This window comes from Chlorocebus sabaeus, chromosome 13 (genome assembly GCF_047675955.1).
Source record: "Chlorocebus sabaeus isolate Y175 chromosome 13, mChlSab1.0.hap1, whole genome shotgun sequence".
Taxonomy (NCBI): Eukaryota; Metazoa; Chordata; class Mammalia; order Primates; family Cercopithecidae; genus Chlorocebus; species Chlorocebus sabaeus.
Genome location: NC_132916.1, coordinates 11,934,857 through 11,947,902, shown reverse-complemented (window position 1 = coordinate 11,947,902; position 13,046 = coordinate 11,934,857). Strand labels below are relative to the sequence as shown.

The following is a 13,046-nucleotide window of genomic DNA, read 5'->3' as shown; positions in this document are numbered from 1 at the left end:
AATCTCCCTTTTTATTCTACCAAGAAAGAGAAGAATCGGGTTGAAATTTCCCAATCCTCCTGATACCAAATTAACCAACTGCATTTGCATCCAAGTGGCTCTCCTTTCCCCACCTGCAATAGAAGAAGCTGATGCCTTCAGCAATACTTGGGATCCTGCCCTCCCCTGCCTTCTGTGTTCCTTATTCTGTTACTTATCCTTCCTCTCTTATGCATTCAGCCTCTACTTACCTGGACCCTTGAACACCTTCCAGTCTCCCGTGATAAAACACCTTCACTCAACCTTCCATTCCCCTCCAGCTACCATTTTTCTCTCCCACCTCAGCTAATCTTTTTATTTTGTTTTATTTTGTTTTGTTTTGTTTTGAGATAGAATCTCACTCAGCTGCCCAGGCTAGAGTACTGTGGTGTGATCCCAGCTTGCTGCAACCTCTGCCTCCCAGGTTCAAGCGATTCTTCCACCTCAGCCTACCAAGTAGCTGGGATGACAGGTGTGTGCCACCGTGCCCAGCTAATTTTTTGTATTTTTAGTGGAGACAGGGTTTCACCATGTTGGGCAGGCTGGTCTCGAACTCCTTACCTCTAGTGATCCGCCCGCATTGGCCTCCCAAAGTGCTGGGATTACAGGCGTGAGCCACCGTGCCCGGCCCCTCAGCTAAACTTTTATTAGTTGTCTGCACTTGGCATTCCTACCTTTCCCCTCCCTGTCTGGCTCCCCACCTCTTCACCCTGCAAAAGAAGGCCCCTTCTCTTCCTGCCCTTCTGTGCATTCATGTTTCAGCTGTGTCTCATCTAAATAGCACAGTCAGATGTTTTTAAAAATCCAGTCATTGACTTTTTTGTAGTATGTAATCTGTTCTAGTTTATTGTAACTACTTTTTTCTCTTGCTCTGTGTTACTGTCTCTACCCCCTTCTTTTCATCATTCTTTTTTTTTTTTTTTTTTGAGACGGAGTCTCACTCTGTCGCCCAGGCTGGGGTGCAGTGACCAGATCTCAGCCCACTGCAAGCTCCGCCTCCTGGGTTCACGCTCATCATTCTTTTTGGATTAAACAAGTCTGGCTTCTATCATTTCTGGGGTGCAATAAAATGGTTAAATCTTACTGTTTATTCCATCATAGGTAATAGATCCTTTTTTTCTCTACCATTAAGATTTTCTCCTTGTCTATGATTTTAAGCAATTTTATTATAATGTGTCTATGTATAGTTTTTTTAAAAACATTTTTCCTCTTAAGTCTGTGGTTTATTGTCTCTTGTTAGTCTTTAGAAATTCTTAACCATTATCTCTTCAAATATACCTTCTGCCCCATTTTTCTCCATATGAGAGTCCAAACATACACTTTTTCATTATGTCCTGTATGTCTCTCTCTCTCTCTCTCTCTCTCTCTCTTTCTTTCTCTCTGTCCCATCTTTCTGAGATGGGGGTCTTGTTCTGTTGCCCAGGCTGGAATGCAGTGGCACAGCCCTAGCTCACTGCTTCCCAGAACTCTTGGGCTTAGCAGGAGCACCCACTCACTATGTTGTGCAGACTGGTCATGAACTCCTGGTCTCAAGCAGTCCTCCCACTTTAGCCTCCCAAGGCACTGGGGTTACAGGCATGAACCATGGTATTTGGCCCTGTATGTCTCTTATACTCTTTATTTTTCATTCATTTTATTCCCCTGTGCTTCACTCCAAATATTTTCCATTGACCCATCTTCCAGTTTACCAATCCTCCCTTCAGCTAAGTCTGATCTTATGTTAATTTAATTTGTGGAGTTCTTCGTTTCAGTTGCCTTACTTTTTAGGCAACTTACTTTTTTTGAGATGAAGTCTCACTCTGTCACCCAGGCTGGAGGGCAGTGGTGTGATCTTGGCTCACTGCAACTTCTGCCTCCCGGGTTCAAGCAATTCTCCTGCCTCATCCTCCTGAGTAGCTGGGATTATAGGTGTGCACCATCACACCTGGCTAATTTTTGTATTTTTAGTAGATTCAGGTTTCACCATGTTGGCCAGGCTGGTCTGAAACTCCTGACCTCAGATGATTTGCCTGCCTTGGCCTCCCGAAGTGCTGGGGTTACAGGCGTGAGCCACCATGCCCAGCCAAGGCCTTAATTTCTATTTGATTTATTATTATAAATTCTAGTCCTCTGGAGAAATTTCTGTTTGATTCTTTATTATACATTCCAGTTCTCTGGAGAAATATATTCTTGTCATGTATTTTCTTGACCATATTAGTTACAGTTATTTTACAGTTTATATCTTCAGTGCCAGTATCTGGATCACCCATGAGACTATTTTTATTGTGCGTTTTTTCCTCTTTGTTTTTGGTCACTTACTCTTGGATCTTAGACTTAGGATGACCAACCACCCCAGTTTACTCAGTACTCACCTGGTTTTAGCAGTTCAAGTCTTGAATCCCAGGAAATTCTTTAGTCTTAAGGAAACTGGGACACTTGGTTACTTTTTAGTCCTGGTATGCATGGCAATCTTTTCTTGAATGCTGGACATTGAGTATGAAAAACTGGGATAATTTGAGATTCAAAAATATTAGATTGCTAGAAAAGTAATTGTGGTTGGACCATGAATTTTGTATCATTATAACTAGGCTCAAATATCTTTTTATTAATAAAAGTAGGATCTGTTACGATCGACACATTTTTGCCAACAAGAAATGAGTTTGTTTATTCCTGTACCATAAAAATCTGTGCTTTGGGATTTGACGAACTCTTGGAAAACATTTTCTGCATCCTTCTGGTTGTGTTTTCCCTGCACAAAGTTCTCAAGATGCTTGAAGAAGTGGTAATCTGTTGGCGAGAGGTCAGGTGAATATGGCGGATGAGGCAAAACTTTATAGCCTGATTTGTTCAACTTTTGTTTTTTTTTTTGTTTTGACATGGAGTCTTGCTCTGTTGCCCAGGCTGGAGTGCAATGGCACTATCTCAGTTCACTGCAACTTCCACCTCCTGGGTTCAAGTGATTCTCCTACCTCAGCCTCCCAAGTAGCTGGGATTACAGGTGTGCACCACCACGCTTAGCTACTTTCTGTATTTTTAGTAGAGACAGCGTTTCACCATGTTGGCCAGCTGGTCTTGAACTCCTGATCTCAGGTGATCCGCCTGCCTTGGCCTCCCAAAGTGCTGGGACTGCAGGTGTGAGCCACCACGCCTGGCCTTGTTCGACTTTTGAAGTGTTGGTTTTGTGACGTGCAGTAGGGCATTGTCGTGGAGAAGAATTGGGCCCCTTTTGTTGGTCAGTGCTGGCTGCAGGCATTGCAATTTTTGGTGCATCTCATCGATTTGTTGAGCATACTTCTCAGATGTAACGGTTTCGCTGGAATTCAGAAAACTGTAGTGGATCAGACTGACAGCAGACCACCAAACAGCGACCATGACCTTTCTTTGGTGCAAGTTTGGCTTTGGGAAGTGCTTTGGGGTTTCTTCTCAGTCCAGCCACTAACCTGGTCATTGCTGATTGTCATATAAAATCCACTTTTTGTCAGATATCATAAACTGATTGAGAAATGGTTCACTGTTGCGTAGAATAAGAGAAGACAACACTTTGACGATTTTTTTGATCTTCACTCAGCTCATGAGGCACCCACTTATCGAGCTTTTTCACCTTTCCAATTTGCTTCCAATGCCGAACAATCGTAGAATGGTCAGCGTTGAGTTATTCAGCAACTTCTCGTGTAGTTGTAGGTTCAGCTTCTATGATTGCTCTCAATTGGTCGTTGTCATCTTCCGATGGCCACCACTACACTCCTCATCTTCAAGGTTCTCGTCTCCTTTGGAAAATTTCTTGAACCCCCACTGCACTGTATGTTGCTGGGCCAAATGCATTGTGGATATTGCGGATTGTCTCCGCTGCTTTACGACCCATTTTGAACTCAAATAAGAAAATTGCTCAAATCTGCTTTTTGTCTAACATCATTTCCATAGTCTAAAATAAACATAAAATAAACAGCAAATAACCCATTATTAGCAAAAAATAATAAAGCGAGAAATGCCCATTAAAATGATGTATGACATAACCACATTTGTTTAAGAATGTATTCCAATATCAAACGGCAAATTCCAACAATGTAAAAACCACAATTATTTTTGCACTTTTATTATGCTTCATAGAGAATTTACTTTTGCTCTTAACACACAGAGTGGAGGCAAAGAATCTTTATCTAATCTTTATCTAGTCTGGGGCTGAGCTAATTCAAAATTGGGTTTCCGTTGATGAAGACAGGTCCATTTCCAGGTGACTCTTCTCCTAGTAAGAAAGTCTTTGGAGGATCCCAGCTGAAGGTCTAGATATTTACTAAGCCCCTTCCCTGTGATAAGCCTGAAGGCCAGTTTTTTCCTCTCTAGTAAGATGAAACTGCTGGAAGCTTTCCTTTTTTTTTTTTCCTTTTGAGATGGAGTCTCGCTATGTCACTCACGCTGGAGTGCAGCGGTACGATCTCGGCTCACTGCAACCTCCACCTCCTGGACGCAAGCGATTCTCCTGCCTCAGCCTCCTGAGTAGCTGGAACTACAGGCGTGTGCTACCACGCCTGGCTAATTTTTTTTATTTTTAGTAGAGATGGCGTTTCACCGCGTAAGCCAGGATGGTCTCGATCTGCTGACCTCCTGACCTCGTGATCTGCCCGCCTCAGCCTCCCAAAGTGCTGGGATTACAGGCGTGAGCCACTGCGTCTGGCCACTTGGAAACATTCTTAAGCTTCTCAGCCCTTCAGCCACAGCTTCCAGTTCAGCAAACACCTTGAGGAAAAGGCAGCGTCTGGGGTACTCGTGGATTTGCCCTGTCTCTGGGACCTTGGCTCCTCAGGTTCCCCATGACTTCGTAGCCTTGAATGCTGATTTTGTCCCCCAGTCCCGTTAGACTGCTGAAACTCTGCTCAGCTTCTCAGTCTCTTTGCCATTTTATTTAGATGACGATTTGGCCGTCCAGCCCTTGGCCGTGCAGCTGCAGTCATTCAGTGTGTTTCTGATACAAGGAGAGTCAAGCAGGTCAGTAGAATAGAATCCAAAGTCCTGTGTTGCTTACACAGGGACCTATGCCTTGAAGTGAAAGGCAGCTCCAGATGTCAGGCTTACCTCCATGTGCTTCTCAACATCCTGGCTTCTTGCATCCTGGTGGTCTTGGCAGCTCTATAATGTCTTGAAATAGTTTGGTTGTCTAATTCAGCTAATTGTTCTCAGCAGAAAAGTGTGCGTAACAGCATTTAGTCTGCCATAGCCTGAAGCTGAGTCCCATGACGAATGCTGTATTATTCATTAGCCTCTCCATTCATCCACCTGGTTCTTCTCTCAGGCCGCTCACACCTTTTGCCAAGCTCCTCTATCCATTCTCTTCTACCTCATGCTGGCACACCAGTCCATGCCTTTTTTTTTTTTTTTTTTTTTTTTTTGGTAGAGAGGGGGTTTTACCATGTTGGCCAGGCTGGTCTCAAACTCCTGACCTCAAGTGATCTACCTGCCTGTGCCTCCCAAAGTGCTGGGATTACAGGCGTGAGTCACTGTGCCCGGTGTATGCCTTTTTGAGCGTGTAAAAATTTTACATTATTTTCCTTTTTAACAGTGGGATGGTGTTGGCAGGTGAGATTCTTCAGAGCCAGTGACTGGATGTGGTGAAGCTTGTTTTGTTCTTGGCATTTATCAGTTCAGGTTCCAGCCTGTCTGATGACTTGTTGGTATTGTTTTTTGTTTGTTTGTTTGTTTTGAGATGGGGCCTCATTCTGTTGCCCAGGCTGGAGTGCAGTGGTGCAACTTCGGCTCACTGCAACCTCTGCCTCCAGAGTTAAAGCAATTCTTATGCCGCAGCCTCCCAAGTAGCTGGGATTACAGGTACATGCCACCTGCCTGGCTAATTTTTGTATTTTAGTGGAGACAGGGTTTCACCATGTTGGCCAGGCTACTCTCAAACTCCTGACCTCCAGTAATCTGCCCGCTTTGTCCTCTCAAAGTGCTGGGATTACGAGCGTGAGCCACCACACCCAGTCTCAATTGTTGGTTTTGTTTTAATTTCATCTTTCCCTCGTGGTTCTGACTTTCTGCCCCCAGGCTTGTTTCTTTTTTTTTCTTTTCTTTTTTTTTTTTTTTTTTTTTGGGATGGAGTCTCGCTCTGTCACCCAGGATGGAGTGCAGTGGCGCAATCTCTGCTGCAAGCTCTGCCTCCCGGGTTCATGCCATTCTCCTGTCTCAGCCTCCTGAGTAGCTGGGACTGCAGGCACCCACCACCAAGCCTGGCTAAATTTTTTTTTTTTTTTTTGTATTTTTAGTAGAGACGGGGTTTCACCGTGTTAGTCAGGATGGTCTCGATCTCCTGACCTCATGATCCACCCGCCTCGGCCTCCCAAAGTGCTGGGATTACAGGCGTGAGCCACCGCGCCTGGCCCTCCCAGGCTTGTTTCTTAGTTCCTTTTCAGGATGTTTTATAGCGTGGAGGAGCTAGTTGGGAATTCGAAGTATAAACCAGTTAGGCTTCTCTTCCTATAAAGACAGCACAGAGATTGGTAATGCAAATGTTGGCAAGTATTTTAGCACGTTTAATAGTGAGGAGGTGGCTTATTGTATCTTTTAGGCCCAGGAATTTTGTGCTAATGAATAGCATTCATTAGCCTCTCCTTATCTACATCGTATAAGCTTGGAGTACCCTAGATTGTGATGATAGTTTTATTTTTCATTTTAGGTAACCAGAAAAATTTAAATACAATTTACTGTCACCTTGGGTAGACACTTTACTTGCTTTCTTCTATTTATTCCTCACCATAGCCCTATGAGAGCGGTATGGTTTTTTCCAGTTAAACTTTGCCACAGCTAATGAGTGGCAGCACCGGCATTTGAGTCCAGGTCTATCTGATTCCCAGTCGCAGCCGCTTAGCCCCAGACTGTGCTGCTTTCCGCATAGCTGTCCTGCCACGGACCTTATCTTGGCCTCCTGAGAGTGATCTTGCAGAATTGCATAGGAGCTAGTCCATTTCTCCCCAAGCAATTTGTATTAAAGAATGAGATCGTGTAACCTTTATTGCTAGACAAAAACTATATCCAGGCAAGAGAGGGCCTTCTGAGGATTCTCTGGTTCTCCCTGGGATAGAACATGTGGCAACTTACTTTGCGTAAGTACAAGCTGGTGCATTATTGACTTAACGTGAGTCAGGATACATGCTCTGTATGAGGTTTTATTTATGTGCTGTCTTGAAACCAGAGCATCAGAAAAATGAATTAACTGTGAAGTAACTTATTATATCTGTTATTCTTGATTTCAGGGAAGTTTAATTAGCATTGATAGCACCTGTACAGAGATGGGCAATTTTGACAATGCTAATGTCACCGGAGAAATAGAATTTGCCATTCGTTATTGCTTCAAAACCCATTCTTTAGAAATATGCATCAAGGCCTGTAAGAACCTTGCCTATGGAGAAGAAAAGAAGAAAAAGTGCAATCCGTAAGTTTTTTTTTTTTTTTTTAACATAAGACATATTGATTCTAAAATTTATATGAAAAAGTAAAAGTCTAAGAATAACCAAGACAATTATTTAAAAAAAACAAAAATGAGAAGGCTTACTTCAAGAATTATTATAAAGCTGTAGCAGTGCAAACAATGTATTATTGATACAAGGATAGAACAAGTCAGGAGAGTATAATCAAAAGTCCAGATACAGATCTCAGTGTATATGAAAACTTACATAATCAAGGAGTGTCTTCGTCCATTTCGGCTGCTATGACAGAATACCATAGACCAGGTGGCTTATAAACAAGACAAATATATATCTCACAGTTCTGGAGGCTGAGAAGTCAAAGATCAAGGTGCTGGTAGATTTGGTATCTAGTGAAGGCCCCCTTTCTGGTTCTTAGATGGCTATTTTCTTGTGTACCCACATGGTAGAAGGGACAAGGCAGCTCTCTGGGGCCTCTTTTATGAGGGCACTAATCTCATTCATGAGGGCTGCACCCTCATGACCTAATCACCTCCCAGAGACCCTACCTCCTAATACCATCACACTGTAGGTTAGGCTTCAACTATGAATTGGTGAGTGGGGTGGACATAAACATTCAGCTGAGGAGCTATTACAGATGGGTGGGGAAAAGTGGACTTCAATAAATGATGTTGGAAAATTTGGCTTTCCACACAGGAAATACAAAATGTAAATCTTGACTCACATAATCCATAAAGAGATTTAAAATGTTATTCTCACTGATAGATATGAAAAGGTGTAGCACCATCATCATTATTATTATTATTATTATTATATATATTTTTTGAGACAGAGTCTTGCTCTGTCACCCAGGCTGGAGTGCAGTGGTGCGATCTCGGCTCACTGCAACCTCCGCCTCCCGGGTTCAAGCGATTCTCCTGCCTCAGCCTCCCGAGCAGCTGGGACTACAGGCATGCACCACCATGCCCAGCTAATTTTTGTATTTTTAGTAGAGACGGGGTTTTGCCATATTGGCCAGGCTGGTCTCAAACTCCTGACCTCGTGATCCACCCACCTTGGCCTCCCAAAGTGCTGGGATTACAAGTGTGAGCCACCGCGCCCAGCCAGCACCATTATTTTAATGTGCATTTCCCTTATTACTGACAAAGATGAGCAACTTGTTTAAAAATAAATAAATAAATAGAGACAGGGTCTCACTATGTTGCTCAACCTGATCTTGAACTCTTGGGCTCAAGCAATTCTCCCGCCTCAGCCTCCCCAAATGCTGAGATTACAGGTGCAAGCCCAGCCTTTTGAGCCACTCCTTATATATGCATTTGCCAGTTAGGTTTATTTTATTTTATTTATTTTTTAAATTTATTTTATTTTATTTGAGACGGAGTCTTGCTCTGTTGCCCATCTGGAGTGCAGTAGCACGATCTCGGCTCACTGCAACCTCCGCCTCCTGGGTTCAAGCAATTCTCCTGCCTCAGCCTCCTGAGTAGCTGGGACTACAGGGGTGGAGCACAGTGGCACGATCACGGCTCACTGCAGGCTCAAGTGATCCCCCTGCCTCAGCCTCCTGAGTAGCTGGAAGGCACATGCCAGTAGTCCCAGCTATGTAGGAGGCTAAATTTGTAACTTTTTTTTTTCCAGTTAGATTTTTAAACTTATTTTTGTGGAGACAGGGTTTTGTTCTGTTGCCAACGCTGGTCTCAAACTCCTGGGCTCAAGCCATCCTCACACCTCAACCTCCCAAAGCTCTGGGATTACAACCATGAGCCACTGCACCTGGCCTCCCATTTTTCTATTGGATTGTTTATCGTTTTATTTATTTACCAGAGGTTTTTTGTTAAACCTAATTTAAATAGGTTTAAAAATTATTTATTAGTTATATGTATTGCATATATTTTATCCCAGCTGTAACTTATTTTCCAACTTGTTTATTATGACTTTTCTTGTGGAAAGTTTAATATTAAATTTATCAAGCTTTTCCTTTAAACTGTCTGCTTTTTGTGTCTGTAGAAGAATTCCTATGGCACCCAAGAGTTTAAATACGTTCTCTGTTTTCTTCTAATCATTTTTTTTTCACAGTTAGATTTGTTTACATTACAACTGGAATTGGTTTTCTAAATATAGTTTAAGGCAGGGGCCTCATTTTTGCCTTTCTTTTTCCTTACATGGGGAACTTCTGGCATACTGTTTTAATTACCACCTAAAGAGTGATGATGGGGAAAGAAATCAATTGTTGATTTAATCAAACCCTCTGCTGCTCTGAAATTTTTAGTAGCTCTTTAGTACCAGACAAATTTCTATAGCACACATCTATAGCACAAATATAGCACACATCTATAGCACAAGTATAGTATTTGTGCTACACAAAGCATCTATAGCACACATGCAGTACACATTTCCATAGCACTTATGGTTCTTTCATAACAGAATCTCTCCTTTTGTTCTAGTCTTAGCTGTTATTATTACTCTTCCTGTACCGTCTGCCTCAGGAAAACTGGAATAGTCTTTCTCCCAAAAGTATTTCGTGACTTAAATTTCAAAATTTGAGGGATGCAGTTAAAGCAGTGCTTATATTTAAAAGAAAAAAGGTTTAAAATGAAGTATTTAAACCACCACCTTAAAATGCTAGAAAAAGGCTGGGTGCTATGGCTCACAACTATAATCCCAGCACTCTGGGAGGCCAAGGCGGGTGGATCACCTGAGGTCAGGAGTTTGAGACAAGCCTGGACAACATGGTGAAACCCCGTCTCTACTAAAAATACAAAAATTAGCTGGGCGTGGTGGTGCACGCCTGTAATCCCAGCTACTAGGGAGGCTGAGGCAGGAGAATCCCTTGAACCAGGGAGGTAGACGTTGCAGTGAGCTGAGATTGCGTCATTGCACTCCAACCTGGGCAACGAGCAAAACTCTGCCTCAAAAAAAAAAAAAGAGAATACTCAAATACCGGTATAGGAATGAAAGAAGAGACAACATAACAGCACTTGCAGACATTAAAGTACAATAAGGGGGCCAGGCATGGGGGCTCATGACTGCAATCCCAGCACTTTGGGAAGCCGAGGCAGGTGGATCACCTGAGGGTCAGGAGTTCAAGACCAGCCTGGCCAACATGGTGAAACCCCGTCTCTACTAAAAATACAGAAAAAATTAGCCAGGCATGGTGGCGTGTGCCTGTAATCCTAGCTACACAGGAGGCTGAGGCAGGAGAATTCTTTGAACCCAGGAGGCAGAGGTTGCAGTGAGCCAAGATCACGTTACTGCACTCCAGCCTGGGTGACAGAGTGAGACTCCCTCTCATTTAAAAAAAAAAAATAAATAAAAATTAGCCAGGCGTGGTGGCACATGCCTGTGTCCCAGCAACATGGGAGGCTGAGGTGGGAGAATCACCTCAGCCCGGGAGGTGGAGGTTGCAGTGAGCTGAGATTGTGCCACTGCACTCCAGCCTGGTGAGACTGTGTCTGGAAAAAAAAAAAAAAAAAAAAAAAAAAAAAAAAAAAAAAAAGTATAATAAGGGTATATTATGTAAAACTTTGTGCTAATAAATTTAACAACTTAGATGAAATGAAAACCTTTTTTTTTTTTTAGAAACGAGGTCTCACTATGTTGCCCAGGCTGGTCTCAAACTCCTGAGCTCAACTGGTCCTACTGCCTCAGCCTCCTGAGTAGCTGGGATCACAGGTGCACACCACCATGCCCAGCCAATTTTTAAAAATTTTTAGTAGCAATGAGATCCCACTATGTTGCCCAGGCTGGTCTCAAATTCCTGGGCTCATGAAATCCTCACACCTTGGCCTTCCAAAATGCTGGGATTACAGGCGTGAGCCACCACACCTGGCTGAAATCAACACATTCTCAAGAGACACAAATTGCCAAAACTGACATGAAATGAAATAGAAGACCTGCATAACCCTGTATGTGTTAAAGAGATTGAATTGGTAATTTGGCATCATCTAGAAGAGTTGAAGGGGCATATACCCTATCACTTCTGGTTATATGCCAAGAGAAATGCTTGCACATGTGCACCATGTGCAGAGCGAAAAACTAGGACATAAGACAAATATTCATCAACAGGACAAATGACTTGTGTATTCATTCAACAGAGTGATATGTAGGATTAGAGATGAATGAGTGGCGGTTATAGCAACATAGATAAATCCCAAACATAATATTGAGTGAAAAAAAGCAAGTTACAGAAGAATGTGTACAGAATGATCCCATTTATATGAAAGTTCAAAAACAGGGAAAACTAAGCAGTACATTGTTTAAGGAGACACATCAAAATGGTGAAACCATAAAGAAAACCAATGGGGTGATAAATATAAAATCCAATATGGTTATTACCTGGTTACGGGCAGGATTATGATAGGGAAGTCATTGGTTATGTTCTGTTTCCTAAGCTGGGGGGTGGGTACGTGGGAATGCACTTTATTGTAATACTTCCAACCATATAGGTTTATTTTATATATTCTGTTTTACATATATGAGATTGCATGAATGTGTGCCGCTCAATAACTTAAGAGTAAATGAACTGTGGAGAATTCGAGACAGGGAGTTTTGAGGGATTTTTTGTTTTGTTTTGTTTGATACAGAGTCTTGCTTTGCGCCTAGGCTGCAATGTGGTGATGTCATCATGGCTAACTTCAGCCTTGACCTCCTGGGCTCAGGTGATCCTCCAACTTCAGGCGTCGAGTAGCTGGGACTACACGTGCACACCACCACACCCAGTTGACTTTTAAATTTTTCGTGGCGATGAGTTCTCCATATGCATTGCCCAGACTGGTCTCAAATTTCTGGCTTATGGAATCCTGCCTGAGCTACCATGCCTGGCCAGTTTTTGGGTGTTTTGTTGTTGTTGTTGTTGTTGTTGCTGTTTTTGAGATGGAATCTCCCTTTATCGCCCAGGCTGGAGGGCAGTGGCGCGATCCCGGCTCACTGCAACCTCCATCTCCCAGGTACAAGCGATTCTCCTGCCTCAGCCTCCTGAGTAGCTGGGATTACAAGTGCATGCCACCACGCCTGACTAATTTTTGTATTTTTAGTACAGACAGGGTTTCACCATGTTGGCCAGGCTGGTCTCAAACTCCTGACCACAGGTGATCCACCCGCCTCAGCCTCCCAAAGCGCAGGGATTATAGGTGTGAGCTTCCGCGCCCGGCCTCCTGGCCAATTTCAAGTATTTTTACAAAAAGTTTAACTGAGGGGGAAAAGAGGCCCATGACTGGGGCTAAAGAAGGGCACAGATAGAGGGAGGCTCACTGTGATTTTTTACTTTGGTAAATGGAGCCTGTTTCTAGCCTGTGGAGAGGGAGCTTGGACTGCTGCTGGTGGGGTGCGGGGGAGGCGGTCATTGCCATCACTGCGGCTGCCAGAGGAGCCATGAAGGGCAGCGTAGGGGCCTGTTTGGAGGGGTCAGCCTAGAACAGGACAGGACATGTCTTCCTCTCCGCCTGGATTTCAGGAGCTGGGTGAGTGCAGATGGAGCCACCTGTCATGCTACGTGCGACCACTAGACTGAGCAGAATCCCACTTCTCAGCGGTTGGGAGGAGCGGAGTCTTTGAGGCCCCTGCAAGGAAACAGCACAGTGCGAGGCTTATGCTTTTTCCACTTCCACTTTTTTTTCTTTTGCAGGTAGTGGGTGGTAGAAG

General features: G+C 43.5%; 1 protein-coding gene across 4 annotated transcripts in view; it reads left to right on the top strand.

Moving 5' to 3' along the window:
• The window catches only part of SYTL3 (synaptotagmin like 3), a 117,049-nt gene that overhangs the window by 88,972 nt on the left and 15,031 nt on the right, over positions 1-13,046 (top strand). For all 4 annotated transcript variants that reach the window (XM_038001161.2, XM_038001162.2, XM_038001158.2 and 1 more), the window contains one exon: positions 7,239-7,417. In XM_038001161.2, the coding sequence (XP_037857089.1) occupies positions 7,239-7,417 (179 nt within the window). The remainder of the gene's footprint in view (positions 1-7,238; positions 7,418-13,046) is intronic.